Source organism: Callospermophilus lateralis, chromosome 18, assembly GCF_048772815.1.
Source record: "Callospermophilus lateralis isolate mCalLat2 chromosome 18, mCalLat2.hap1, whole genome shotgun sequence".
NCBI lineage: Eukaryota > Metazoa > Chordata > Mammalia > Rodentia > Sciuridae > Callospermophilus > Callospermophilus lateralis.
The window spans coordinates 53,981,683-53,996,132 of NC_135322.1; the positions used below are offsets into that span (position 1 = coordinate 53,981,683).

General features: G+C 47.4%; 1 protein-coding gene and 1 non-coding gene across 3 annotated transcripts; one reads left to right on the forward strand and one right to left on the reverse strand.

Moving 5' to 3' along the window:
- Positions 1-256: 256 nt before the first annotated feature.
- On the forward strand, positions 257-3,300 carry Tle7 (TLE family member 7). 2 transcript variants are annotated; one of them, XM_076839433.2, is made up of 9 exons: positions 257-564; positions 671-693; positions 844-902; positions 1,245-1,457; positions 1,546-1,787; positions 1,973-2,114; positions 2,273-2,426; positions 2,809-2,882; positions 3,196-3,300. In XM_076839433.2, exons 1-9 carry the CDS (start codon positions 257-259, stop codon positions 3,298-3,300), a joined length of 1,320 nt encoding a protein of 439 aa, XP_076695548.2. The 2 variants fall into 2 exon arrangements, with proteins under 2 accessions (XP_076695548.2, XP_076695549.2); XM_076839434.2 differs by lacking the exon at positions 671-693 and having other exon boundaries at positions 257-578.
- A 3,356-nt stretch (positions 3,301-6,656) lies between these two features.
- On the reverse strand, positions 6,657-6,729 carry Trnam-cau (transfer RNA methionine (anticodon CAU)). The gene has a single exon. It is a non-coding gene; the product is annotated as a tRNA-Met (tRNA).
- Positions 6,730-14,450: the final 7,721 nt, after the last annotated feature.

The window sequence follows — 14,450 nt, forward strand, 5'->3', positions numbered from 1 at the left end:
TTCCATCTCAGGGCCTGTGTGAAACTCTCAGCCTGGACTCTGTTGCTGCCAATGTTTAGTACAAAAGTCAGCCGGCAACCACTTAGAGGTCTTGCCCTGAAAAAGGAATATCAGACCCTTCCAGATAGATCCCGCGCGGCACATCTGCATTCCTGCCTCTGTTCTGTTTCCTGTTACAGGGGATCAGGATCTGTTTGGTGGGTCTATTTCTGAAGCCCTAGAGCCAGGTGGCTCAGGCACTTCATTGATCCAGGACATGAGTAGAGAGAAGGAAGAGGACTCTTTCAGTATACTCAGGATTTATGATGAACCAGAGGAGAGAAGGAATATGCCAGAAAGCTCTGGTATTTCTTCTCAGCATGAACAAGTGCAGTACCAACCGGACAGTCCTTATGAAATGCTCCAGATCCCTCCATGTCCCCCCATGCAGCATGGCCCTGTTTATCAGGAGATGAGCGGTATGACCCAGCAGCAGTGGAACCTGCAGACCCTAGACACATCTGAGCTCCGGGCCACGTGGTTCTCGGGGGCAGAACCAGGAGAGGCAGCAGAGGCTGGCCCCAGGTGGGGCTCTTTCAGCAAGACCGGGTGGGGTGGCCCCCTGTCCCCAGGGAGAGGGGATTCCTGCAGGAAGCCCTGTCTTCATGCCTCCTCCTCTCATTTGTCACAGCTTCCTACCAGGATCTGCGCTTGGTAAGTACCGGCTGTGACAGTGTGGGCAGGAAGGCGACGAGGAGCGGGGGCCTGGCGTCAGGAGAGCATCCCTCTCCCCGAGATGTGCAGCTCTCGGTGCTGACACCCTCTCCACCAGCGGGTGGGTGTCGCTGTCCTGTCTTCCTGCAGGCCAGCCCTCTTCTTCACCTTCCCCCAGTAGAGAAGTCTGGTCACTCCTCAGAGCGGTTGTAAGTACCTTCTTGTCCTGGTCTCTAATCCCCGGGAGCCTCCCTCTCCCACCTGCCTGCTAGTTGAGAAATAGTGCGTCTGCGCTCTCCCTCCCTCCCCTGCGTGTGGTGGTGTCCTGAAGGAAGCTGCCCTCCTCTTCCCACCAGCCCCACAGTAGGCCTTTCAGCTCACAGTGACACTCCTTTAAGGGATGTGGCCCAGGGAGCCTGGAGCCACACTCTGCTGTTGGATGGATTGATGGTTAGGAATTTGCTTAGTGGACAGGACCATGCTGTCCTCGAGGGTGGCAGCAGGTCAAGGCCATGACCCTCTCATTGCCTCCCATCCTGTACTCTTCCCAGCCTCCCATTCCAGGTGAAGTGGTGGTCAGGCCGAGGCCCCCACGGGATTCCTGGAAGGTTGGCATGCTCCGCCACGGGAAGAGAGTCTACGCGGTGGCTGTGGGTGGTGCAACCCGCCACGTGTACACATGTGGCTCCGGCTACATCAGGGTGTGGGACGAGAGTGCTCTGCACGCCTGGGACAAGGCCCCTGAGGCCCAGCTGGACCTGCAGGTCAGGGTGTTCTAGTAGGGATGGGGAACCCAAAGAAGGCCTCTATTTCGGCGAGGCAAGGTGACATGAGTGTGCTCTGTCCCTGCAGAACCCTCAGAACTGTGTCCTCACCTGCAAGCTGTTCCCCGATGAGCAGAGCCTGATCACGGGAGGCGTGTCCCAGACCCTGACTCTTTGGGACCTGGCACCCACACCCCGCGTCAGGGCACAGCTGGCCTCCACGGGCCCCATGTGCTATTCTCTGGCCGTCTCCTCTGATGCTCATATCTGCCTGGCTTGTTTCAGAGGATTTGTGGAGATCTGGGATTTACAGAACCAAATCTTGATCAGGTATGACCTCTCTCCGGAGCTACTCAGGTGCCCCTGGGGGAGGGCTTGGCTGGGAGACCTCACCTTCCCCTCTTGGCAGTAGGGTGATTCGAGGCAGTGTGGAAGATATATCTGGGACTCCCTGGCCCTGAAACTGCTGGAGGCCCCATCCTACCCCTGGACCTCTGAGTTGGTTTTCTCACCAGGAAACACGAAGTCCCTATATACGGGTCCCGCTGTGTTGACATCGCAGGCAATAAATTCTGGACGGGAGGTGAAGACACCAGCTTGTATTCCTGGGACCTGCGGAGCTACCAGAGGCTTCAGCAATTCAATTTACAGAATGAGGTACCTGGTCAGCCGCTGTTGGGGCTGAGTGCTCCTGCCGTGGGGGTTGGATGCAGGCAGTGGCAGCCGGTGTGTGGGGGCAGTCCAGGTTGGAAGAGGCAGCATGCACCATGGCCTTGGCAATTCTGAATGCTGATCCCAAAACTTTTTCCAAACAGATCCTCAGCATTACCCACGATCCTAGCGAGGAATGGATGCTAGTGGGCTTGAGAACGAGTGATATCATAATCCTACACACTCATCGGAAGGAGAAGTTCAAGGCTGTCCTACAAAAATACACCCACCACCACAGCCTCAAGTTCTCCTCCTGTGGTGAGGGAGAAGCAGGTGGCCCCTCCGCTTCCCGTTTGGAATCCACTTTCCCATCTTCTTTCTCTACTCATCCCTGTTTCTGTTCTGGTTGCCTCTTTGCGGGAGCTTCCTATATAGAATGACAGACAGCCCAAAGACAGGCAGACGGAAGTGGCACGAAGCCACCTGATGGTCCCATTCAGTGGTACATGTCACCATCCTGTGTGTGACGTGAGGCTGGTGGCAGATAAGGCAATGGTTTGGGGCACGTCTCTGATTTTTACAGACAGGAAAACTGAGGCAGAGAAAGAGAGTCACCCCTCCCCCCATCTGGTTGAGGACAGAGTTGGGACTGGGGTGTGGGCTCAGCCTCTCGCTCCCCCTCTGTTCTTTCTTCTTCCAGGCAGCTATTTTGTGACCACACTGGACGAGTCGATCCATTGTTTAGCGGCACCTTCTCTACAAAGGCTGTTTCAGGTACTGGAGGAGGGATGTGCAAACCAGGTACTTGGAGCTCATGGCCCTAGATCCAGATGTTGGACCCAGAGAGAGAGAGAGTGCCGGGCAGTGCCTCTAAGACAGCGATCCAGGGCATTACACAAGGAGAGCACTGAGAATTAAGATCCCGTGGACTCACGGCTTCTACCTCGAGCCCCAAGACCTGGCCCTGTCTCCAGACCAAACCTCTGGGCTGTGCGAGCCTCGAAATAGTCCTAAATGAAACCTCCCATGCCTGGCTCAAGCTTTGCCCCTGCATTCCATCCCTCTTTCCACCCCCCTTTCCTTCTAGGTAAAGGAGTCCTCAGATATCTTGTGTTGTGACTTGTCCTCTGACAACCGGTATCTGGTCACGGGCTCCAAGAACAGTGCCACGGTTTACCAGCTCATGTACTGAAGATCATGCACCATGGTCCTTCCAGTGAAGACCCAGAGAAGGCCAGTGTGACTTAGCATGCTGGGCAAATTCAACAGCTGTCACCCTCTTGTCTCGGCCCTCATGGCCCGTCTTCTGCCCTCTCCTACACCTCCAGCCTGCACTTCGGGTTTTAAATTATATGGTTTGAGGCTTTTCCTATATTATTTTTCTGCCTCTGATTTCTGGGTTTTGGCAGGAAATGTTATGAGATATGGCCTTTAATTAATAAAACAGCAAAGCATAATAAAAAATGGCCTGGGTATGTGTCCATTTTTTTCAAATAATAAAGTCATTGTAATAGATTGCTTATCCCTGTCTTTGGTAAATGGAAGCGTACTCTCTTAACTTCCTTGCAGGTGGGGCAGGAATTATAGACCAGACTTACTTCTGTTTGTAACCTTTTTCTATGAGGTCAAAGAATTACTAGAATCTTTAAAAATCTCAAAGAAAAAAAATATATAGTCAGGCCTTTGTGGGTTCTATATGTGTCCTTGGATTCAAACAACAATGGATTGAAAATATTCAGAAAAATTGCTTTTATACTGAACATATATAGGTTTTTTCTTTATTTCCTAAACAATACAGTATAACAACAATTTACATAGCACTTAGGTTGTATTATGTGTTGTAAGTAATCTAGAGATGGCTTAAAAGGTGTGGGGGATGTGTGCAGATGATATATAAATACTATACTATTTTATAAAAGGGATTTTGCTATCCATGGGAGCTTCTGGAACAAGTACCCCACAGATACCAAAAGATGACTGTACATGTACAAACTTTCAGATGGTATCAGGAAGTGGCTAGACCCACGATGCTCAGTCACTACCTGAGTTAGAAACCCAGGAGATGGTCTCCCCATGTCCTGAGGCTGGCTCCCTTTGTGGGTCTCACTTGGGTAATGTAGGAACTTCCTACTTCAAGATACCTCTTTGTACTTCACTCTGTATAAGCCCTGGTCCTCATCCTGGCATTTGGTACCAGTCAAACTTGCCTATCTCATTATTTCAGGACACCTTCCTCCTATTTGAGCATGCAGTATTTCCTTGAAAAAGCCCCAGCTCCTGAAATAAAGGGATATAGTCCTGCTCTCTGGTCCTCTTCCATCTGCCTCTTTGCATGGCTGAGGTAGCAGCCACCCATTTAAATCTGCAGCTTGGAGTTGTCACTTCAAGGAATCTTCACAGCCTGGGACCAACTGTCTCATTCTTTGCAGCTTCTAGACATGGTCATGTCCCCAGTTCTTGCCAGGGGAACATGATTGAATAATATGTACCATTTATGGACCAGGCCTAAAGAGGCAGAATGTCCTGTCCCCTCCAGAGACTTTCTGATTCTACCAGCTCAAAGTAAACGAGGTGAAGACCCCAGGGCATTACAGAATCATAAGGCAGAAGCATCCTGTGCAGGATGCTTTCATGCATCGAAGGCAGGGCAGAGAGGCCCACTTTGGACTATTACATGGGAGGAAAATAAACCTGTATTTGAACTGTTATTAGTTTTGAGGTCTGTATGTTACTGTATTGTTAGAAACACTAAACTTTTTCTTAAAGAGCCAGGTAGAAAATATTTTAGTCTGTGCTGTGTGACTTTCTGTTGCAACTGCTTAATTCTGTTGCTGTAGCATGAAAGCAGCCACAGATAATACATAAATGAATGAGTAAGAGTTTTATAAATAAAACTTCATATGTAAAAAGAAGCGGTGGGACAGATTTGTCCTTCTGGGTAGTTTGCCTATCTCTGCTGTTACTGGTATTCCTCAAAGTAATGTAAGCAATTAGCATCCATTTAAAAATAAACAGTGGGTAGAGGCCATCAGTAAATCTATTATTCTGGGCCATAGCAACAAAGGATTCCAAAATTTATAATGTCCATCAAGGGATGAAAGAATAAACAACACAGTGTAGCCACATTGAAAAATGGTTTGGCAGTCTTCAGAATGTTAAATATATTGTTATCATGTGACCTGCCATTCTGCTCCTAGGCCTATGCCAGAAGAACTGAAATTGAAAACAAAGTCACGTAAGTTGGAAGGGAAATAATTTTGAGTGACAAAGAAATTTTAATAAACTCCTTTCTGGAAAAAAGAAAAAAGTAAAAGCCCCAATTAACAGTAGTGTTGATAAGTCAAAGAGTAGTATTATAATCTCTAGGCTAATTACAAAAAGAATATTAAACAAGTGTTCAGTATCCAAACTAATAAAAACACAAAAGTAAGAAAATCAACAAAGAACAGGCAGAACAAAAAGGAGAAACTTAGGTAGATTTAAATATATCTGCAATTACATTAAATGTAAATGAGCAAATATTTCAATTAATTGATAGAGATTGTATGAATGAATTAAAATAACTATTTAAATGAGACAACATAAAGGTACAGAAAGAATAACAAAAAAGACTATGAAAAATATTTCATGTGTACACTAAAAGAAAACCAATGTCACTGTATTATACTAGACAACATATATATAAAACAAAAACCAGTATTTGAGATATAGATGAACACTTTATAAGTGTTTAATTCAGGTTTTAATTCAGCAGGAAGATACAAGAACTCTGCTTTCAGGCTGGGGTTGCAGCTCAATGGTAGAACACTTGCCTAGCATGACCTTAGCCCTGGGTTTGAAGAATAATCTTGATGGAGCCTCAAAATACATAAAACAAAAGTTGACAAAATAGACAAATGTACCTCTCACAGAAACAAAATTACATGAGGATAGAGATTTGAATAACCGATTAGAAAATTCAGAACAATGCACACACTACAGAATTCATACATAGTTCACCCCAGACACAGAACATTTACCAAACGACCTTATATTGACAGAAATTCAGATTTAATTCTTACAGAATACATGTTTTTGAACACAATGCAATTGAGATATAAATAAATAAGAAAACTTAAGAATTTCCCTGTTTCGGAAATTAAGAAATGAACTTCTAAATACTAATAAAGAATGTCACAACAATTAGATCTAATTGTTAACTATCAAAAATGAAAAGGTCAACAATAACAAGGCTTAGAGCTTGGACATCACCAATGACACAACCTAAGGGGCTCTCTTAAACCACCTAGGGACAACGCCTACCACCGGATCTTTTGGGCTGGAAGCTGGTTGGCGGGAGGGTGGACAGTCATTCGGGGTGTGTGATAACGCTCAGCTCTGCAAAGGGTCTCTATACAACCGCTGCTCACAGATTGGCTCTTGGGGGCCGCGGGATTTGGAAGTCTGGGCCTGAGCCTGTTCTCTCTTAAGATTACCTTACTGGGTGGCAGTGGATGTTAATGTTTTTATTTTCTTTAAATTTAAGATTTTAGGAAGGCAAAACAACCGTGCCCTCTCTGAGGCTCGAACTCAGGACCTTCAGATTATGAGACTGACGCGCTGCCCACTGCGCCAAGAGGGCCGCTGGTGGGAGAGTGTTCTTTATTACTAAAGAGAAAATGCAGCAGCACCTTCCGCCTGCGAATCGGCCTCGGGAGAGGACTCCGGCCGCAGGGGGGAGGACGAGGGAGGCACGTGGGGAAGGAGGGTCTGTTTCCGGAACGGAGCGCCCTGAGCGGAGGGAACCTGCTCGGGTTAGGGCCTCCGGAGAGCTGCGTCCCGGGCTGCTCTGCACCTGCCGGGCGCACGGCCGAGGGGACCCTCCCGGCGCGCCGCGGGTCACCCGGGAGGAGGGGGTCTCTGGGTTACCGGGGACACCGGGCGCGCAGACCCGGCGCGGCCGAGTGGGGCCAGGGAAGGGCGAGCGCTGCAGCGGCGGCGGCGGCGGTTCCGAGTGAGCCGCGGGGGCGCCGGGAACTCGCGCCCGGCTTCGGGAAAGGGTCGCGGGCTGGGAGCGGGAGCGCGCGGAGGAGGCACGTGCCAGTGGCCGGCCCAGCTGGGAAGCTCAGCCTTGGCCGCGGTGGTCGCTAGGGCAGGTCACCCGGGAGCTCAGCCTCGGCACCCCACATTCCACGAACGGTGGGTGTCCTGGTGGAGGAGGGCTGGGGGGGGGGCGGGGGGCGGCGACCCGGAGTCTCCGCGCCCAGGCCCGGGGGTAGGGGTCGAGATGGGAATGGGGGTGAGTTAGAGATGACAAGGGAAGGTCTAGGAGACTTTTGGATGTGACTTAAGTAAAAATGATTACCTTGGGCTTGCTAACTGACCTCCATTTTTTTTTTTTTTAAAAATCTCTTTTCTTTCAAATAATGATTTAGTTTCCTCGATATCTATACGGGCATCTCATCTTGAAGGGCGAAAGAGTCGCCCTTGAACGTTGTCTGAGCAGAGTTTAAAAATTCTAAGAAAAGGCAATAAGAATAAAGAATGCAGAAATGGTGGTGTCATTCCCTCCTTGCTCCTTCAGGGACAGTTCTGCTACCGATGCCCAGAGTGATGGGTGCCCAAGGAATCTTCACCCATCCCATTTACCCCCAATCGCTGTGGGGTAAGATGACTACCTGAGATGCATCTTCTCTTTCACTGTCCAAGCCCTTGTGAATTTTTCCTTTTGTTTTTATTAGAGTAATACTATATTTTAATATATCTGGTAGGGCTAATCCTCTCCAATTTCTTTTCGGGGTTCTGGGGCTCCCTTATTTCACTGTGGTTCTCTCTTCCTTGGTCTTCCAGGGCATGTAGTGTCTATGCTGTAGCTTCAGGTGGTGCTCCATTGTTCCCCGAGGCATTAGAGTGGGACCTTTGGGATGGAGGGACAGGATCTGAGCCAGCCTCACCACCCCACATTCCACCCTCTCAGAAGGATACCTAAGGGAAGGTTCTTGGTCCCTCCTTTAAACCACACTCTGCTGCCATCTTCTGGATAGACTCAGTGGGGGAAGGAAGGTGTTCAGTGAGGAAAGGGCGCCTGCCCCTGCAGGTCCAGAGAATGGCTTCCCTTCCCACCAGTCTTGAGAGGGTACAAATTCTGCCCAGCAGAGCCGTGGGACAGCTGTCATCATTCCATCTATGCTTTTAGAGCTTGTAACAGCTGAACTAAGGAACAGGTTAGCCTATTGGAGGAAACAGTTTGAGGAGTGAGAGTAGATTTTATGCTGGTCAAAACTGGTTTTTAGAACCCAAAACCTCTGTCCAAGTGTGCCCTTTTGGGCAAACAGAAGTTCTTATTTAGGGAAAGATCGTGTTTTCTCGAAGGGTCTACGGGAACAGTTAGGTGGAAGGAAGGGGAGGCACAGGATGTCCTCCTGATATCAGGGGTGGTGGTCTCCCTGGTGGGGCGGGTGTCTCTGCCCTGGGGTGATCATGGAACTCGTGGAAAGGATGGGCAGCCTGTGACGTCTAGCTCTGTAGAAGAGAAGGGTTTCTTGCCCCTGTGGTGGGGCCTCCGCTGAGCCCTGGGAAGTGGTGTTGGGCCTCCAGTCTAGACAGGGCTCCTCCAGCAGGAAGAGAGATTCCGCAGTTCAGGCAGTGGGTGGTGGTGGGGAGACTCCCCTGCTTTGGAGTTGGGCCAGGAGAATGCTCTGGAGATGGAGGGCATCTCCCAGGAAGTCTCTGATGACTGCTGTTTCTAGGAGCTGCTATGAGGGGCATGGTTTGTGGAAATGTCTTGGTTTTTCCTACAAGATGCCTCAGGTTGGCGGTTCTGAGTGGCCAGAGCTCTTTCACCCTCCTGTGCCATGAAGGAGGGTCTGCGGGTGTTCCTTGTAGATAGGACGGTGCATTCTACAAGAACTTTCTGTTGCTCTGGATTTTATCCAGGTCTAAGGATTTGGGTTAATTTCTTTTGGGGAAAGATTTTGCTGCCTTACTTCCTGATTTTTGTTGCCTCACTGAATAAACTTGTTTTGGGGACGGTACGTTTGCTGATGGTCTTCACTAAAACCCTGCAGACTCTTAATGTTGATTTTCCAGGAAAGCATTGTCCCTATGAAGTCAATAAATGTCTTTCAATACTTGGGTTTTATCCTAGCCCGTGCTTCACCGGTGTGCTCCCTCGGTGTCATTTTAAAGAACCCGTGTTTCTTTTGCTGCTAGGATCACTTTGCTCTGCACAGCTGGGATCTACATTCATTTTTCAGAAGAGTGTAGACCTTGCCTAGTGAGTGCTGTTCATCTCCTTGCCAGTTCTTCCTGGTGTTGCCTGGCGGATGTAACCTCTGTGTTTTCCCTGGAAGTATTCTTGGTGTTTCCCACCGTGGGTAAACAGAGACTTGGTCAAAGTCATCCACCATTATTTTACATACTGTTCTTATCACTTTGCTGGCCTTTCAGCTCTTCCCCGGGCATAGTGTGATCTTTCAGAAGGCATCTTCTTGTGTCTTGCCGGAATGGACTTCTGGAACTTTCTGAGATGGCTCAGGGCATTTGATGGAGTCTTTAAAGTTGGCTCGCTGCTTTCTGCAGCGTTCTTTTCCTATTGGATTCTGACAGTTTGGATCTGCGTGTCTCCTCTCCATTTAAATTCTTTAAAGCTCTTCTCACCTTGGAATGCTTTATTAATCTCGTGTGAAGTCTTGTAATATTTCTATAGATTCTGGGTTTTTTTGACATCTTTGCTATTTTTCCTTGTTCCTCTGATTCCAAATGAACATGCAGATTCCCTACTAGAATTTGGTTTGATTTATTCAAGCCCAGACATTTCCTCAGGCTGATTCCTGTTTTGCACCCTGATGAGCTCAAAAGATGCCCTTAAAATTTTGTTCAAAATATGCCAATGTATTTAGGATGCCTTGAAGTCACCCAGACCAATCTCTGGGTGAGGAAGGAAAATTGCTTCCCCCACTTTTTTCCTGTTAGCTAAAGCCAGGCACCAGGGGGTGCAAAGGACAGGGGTCACTAGGGCATTCTAATGGACAGGTGAAAGAGGATATAGGTCCATTCTGCCAGCCTTAGCTCCAGGCACTCTCTCCAACTACTTGGACACAGCAGAAGAGTTTGGAGGCAGTGTCCTGTGTCCCCAGTTTTTCTCCCTGGGAGCTCGGCCTCCAGTGGCAAAGTGCAGTGCTCTCAGATGCTGGGTTGTGGGGATCTTGTGCCCCAGCTCTGGCATTCTGCATTTCTCTGTGTTGCCAGGAAGATACCGCAGCACTGACCTCCTCCAGGCTCCCCTGGACCTTGATGAGCCCTACCCTGGCATAGAGCAGGGCGAGTGGCCACTGAACAGGGGGCTGCTGGGACTGGGGCTAGTGGGACCAGGGATGCCTGGGGAAAATGGGAGGGGAGCGTGCAGGAGCTAGGTGTGGGGTCCCAAGCTGGGTGAAATGGGAGCCCTGGGAGGCCAGTTTGGGGTCCAAGTGACCCCTTCTGAGGGTTGGGGTGGTGGTTGAAGAGGACAAAGAGAGCAGGAAGCTGAGGTTCCAGGTGCGCGGGACCACCTTCCAGATGTGCTCAGGCCCATACCGTCTCACTTTGGATCAGGCCCTCCAAGCTACCCAGTTCAGCCTGTGCCCCTTGCATGTCACAGAGAGCTCCGCTTGTAGCTCATCTGTGGACCTCCTTAGGTAGAGGAGCCCATCCCAGGAGCAGCCTGCCTCTCTGCCTGCCAGTCCTGGACTCCTCATCCCTCACACTCTTCCTCTGTCTCTGCCACCCAACTCCTAGGCCACCCGAACCCCACTGTTCATGTAACCTCTGAAAGATGCAGGTGTTGACCTGGAAAAATTATCTTTCTGCAGAATGGAGGCATGGAGAACTTGGTTTTTGTCTGCAGATCTGTTGATAGCATATTCCACCCCCACCCCCCACCCCCAGTTAGCACTCCCTGAGGCTCAGTAGCAGAGGAATAGCATTGTTTGTGTTTTGGCATGATCGAAAGCACCGATATGTGGACTTTATTCTTGAGGGCTGACTTGGCTGGATATCAAATCCTAGGGTCCGGGTGGTTTTCCTTGAGCCTCCTACCCCCAGTCCTATATTGCTGTGGAGATGTCTGGCCCAGCCTGGTTCTCACCTCTTTGTACAGGCTTCCTGGTTTATTTTTTTTTAGCTTCCAAGTGCAGTGTCTATTCTTGGGTGGTTCAAGGTGTGAAGGCAGTGTAGGTTCTGAAGCCAGTTAGGCTACGGTCAAGACCTCCTGAATCCATCCCTCATTGTATGTGCTTCCATTTTTTAATTCAAAACAAGGGCATAATAATGGCACTGACTTTACAGGGTTCAGTGGGGTGACCTATATAAAGGATGAGGTTGGGACATAGTAGATGGGCATGATTAGTACCACCATTAAATCAAATCTTGCATGAATAATTTATAAGCATGTCAAAAGTGTTACATAATCCAAATAGCAAGTGAACCAGTCAAGGAAAACTGGATTTCTTTTAGCCCTGTTAGTAGTGATTTCCATGGGAAGAAGGAATCATGGACAATGTTGTTTGGGGTGACAATGGCCGGTTTTAGAGCCCTGCAGAGCTATGGTTTCTTCTTCAGGTACTTGGGTGTTGGAACCTGTGTCCTAAAGACCCAGCGTCAGCTTGTAGCAATGCCAGGTGGGGGTGGTACTGCTAAAGGTGCAGCCACATAGTTCTACATTTTTTTTTCATTTGAGACACACTTCTTTTTCCCTGATTCATATTCCACGTTAATTCTTCCCAGTGTGCCCCACCTTAGAAAAGCATATTGAGACATAATTCATACAGAGTTCACCCATTACCACATACACCTCAGTGGTTTTTATGTATGTAAAGTCTCATGCAGCATCACCACCATAAGTTTTAGAATGTTTTCTTCACCCCCCCCCCCACCAACGGAAAACATACTGAGTAGCAGTCAGACTTCATTTCTCTCCCTGCACCCCTAGGCCCCACCAATCTACTTCTTGTTCCTATAGGTTGGCCTCTTCAATCCACTTGATATAAATGGAATCATACAGTATGTGATCTTCTGTGACTGGTTTCTTTCACTCCGTATAATGTGTTTAAGGTCCATACAGGTTGTAGCATGTGTCAATAGTTCATTATTTTTATGGAAAAATCATATTGCATTATTATATTACTACAAAACCATTTAAAATAATCAGTAAGAGAGAGGGATAAGGAAGTATAAATAAACCAGTTTGGCAGTATATTGATATTTGGTGAAGTAGGATGTGGGTGACAGAGATTCTTTATACTGTCTCTGTTTGAAGTGCCTCATAATGAAATTCTATGTGAACTTCAAAGATCAGATAGTTCTAGTGATCTACCAATTGTTTCAGATTATATATATATATTTTTTCAGTGAGTGGGTACCAGGGATTGAACCCATGGGTGCTTAATCACTGAGCCACATGCCCACGCCTTTTTAAAATTCTTATTTTGAGACAGGTTCTTGCTGAGTGGCTTAGAGTCCTGCTAAATTGCTGAGGCTGGTTTTGAATTTGTAATCCTCCTGCCTCAGCCTCCTGCACTGCTGGGATTACAGGTATGTGCAACTGTGCCTGGCTATTATTATTTAAACAATGAAGTAAAACTTTCTAATCTTGTGAGGCAAGAATAATATTAAGACCTAAACCTGATGGTGATAATACAATAAAAATTAAAAATCAGTATCACTTTTGTAAATCAAGGCAAAATGCCAAATAAAACATTACCAAACAGAATCCAACACTATATTAAGAAGACAACGTACCATGAGTAAGTGGACTATTCCAGGGATGTCATGTTGGACTAATACTAGGAAATGTGTTCATAAGGTCTCATATCAATAGTTTTTAACAAAACACCTGTTTTTAACTTTAAAAATTAAAGAAAAAAGAATTGATCAATACCTCCATAATGAGATATTGAGATTGATCTAGATCTGTCTATTCAAGGCATTATCTCACTTAATAAGAAATACAAGAGGACTAGCCCTGCCAGACATCAGACATTACACAGAACTCAAAAGCTCAGGGGGGCCTTGGGACATGGAAACACACTGACAAGCAACTGGATGCATTTGAATGGAGTCTGTAGATTAGGTAGCTTGTCAGTGTTCATTTTCTGCTTTCAATCATTGCATTAGTGTCGCATGTTACAGGTAAGTTGGGTGAAGAGTCTATGGGAACTTTACTATTTTCATAACTGTTTTGTAAGTCTGAACATTATTTTGAAAGGAAAAGTTAAAAATTAAAAAACAAAGGAATAAAATAGAAGTCTGCCGCCCTTACTTCTGAGATTCGGATTCAGTAAGTGTTGGAAATGGGCAGAGATGATGCTCTCAACACACTCTAGGCATTTCCAGCATTCGGGTATAAACTCTCCTGGATTAGGTGACCTTTCACATCTCTTCTACTCAAGAAATATTTGAATGAATAAGCACATTTCATGGAAATGGAATAAATAAATAAAAACATGGCAATATGGCTTGAGCTTGGTAAGGAGCTAGGCTGAGGGTGTGAGGGTTTCCATGACAGGAAATACATCTGTGTTAAATGCTTTTTTAATTTATTTGGTACCAGGGGTGGAACCCAGGAGTGCTTAACCACTGAGCAACACCCCATCTCTTTCTTTTATTGAGACAGGGTCTCCCTAAATTGCTTAGAGCTGCACTAAGTTGCTGAGGCTGGCTTTGAACTTGTGATCCTCCTGCCTCAGCTCAGCCTCTGAGTTGCTGGGATTATAGGTAGGCATGCACCACTGTGCCCAGCACGATATGTTTTTAAATCAAATGCTCCCTATGAATCAGATACTTTTTGCTTTAAACTAAATGCCCAAATTCCTTCCTTCAGAATATGTTTTAAATTATTTTTGGTGCCAAGTGCTGGGATTCGTGTTGTGGGGATAAAAAGTAGGGAGACACAGGTCCTGCCCCCATGGAGTCTGTTTTTCATTTGGAAGGACACACAGTGTGTCTCGTGTGACTAGTAGGAGGCAGAGGGCAGTTGAGATCGAGAGACTGGACCAGGCTTACTGAAGGGCAGGGTGAGCAGTTGGTCTGTTGGAATGTGGGGGAAGGGAAAAATCTAGGAGGCAGTTGGGGGTGGCTATAAGCAGAGAGGACCGTTGGAGTGAGGAGACAGTTGGAGAAAGATCGGCCAAGGATGTGACTGATAGTGCTGTGAGCAGACCAAGGGTCATTGGAGGGGATGCCAGTTGGAGAAAGAGGTAAGTCCTATATCTGCGGTGTTCGGGTCTGTGAGAGACACTGAGCTCAGATTCCTGCTCTCCAGAATCCCACAGTCCAGGGCCGGACTTCTGGATAGAAGGAACTTAGTGCCCTAATGGGGGGAGT

What these genes read in the sequence shown, in the direction of transcription:
- Tle7 (XM_076839433.2), top strand. Translation starts at nt 257, where the DNA reads ATGAGTAGAGAGAAGGAAGAGGACTCTTTCAGTATACTCAGGATTTAT. An exon ending in CAGAACCAAATCTTGATCAG is followed by an intron (nt 1,788 to 1,972) that starts GTATGACCTCTC and finishes TTTTCTCACCAG; the next exon opens with GAAACACGAAGTCCCTATAT. An exon ending in CCTCAAGTTCTCCTCCTGTG is followed by an intron (nt 2,427 to 2,808) that starts GTGAGGGAGAAG and finishes TTCTTCTTCCAG; the next exon opens with GCAGCTATTTTGTGACCACA.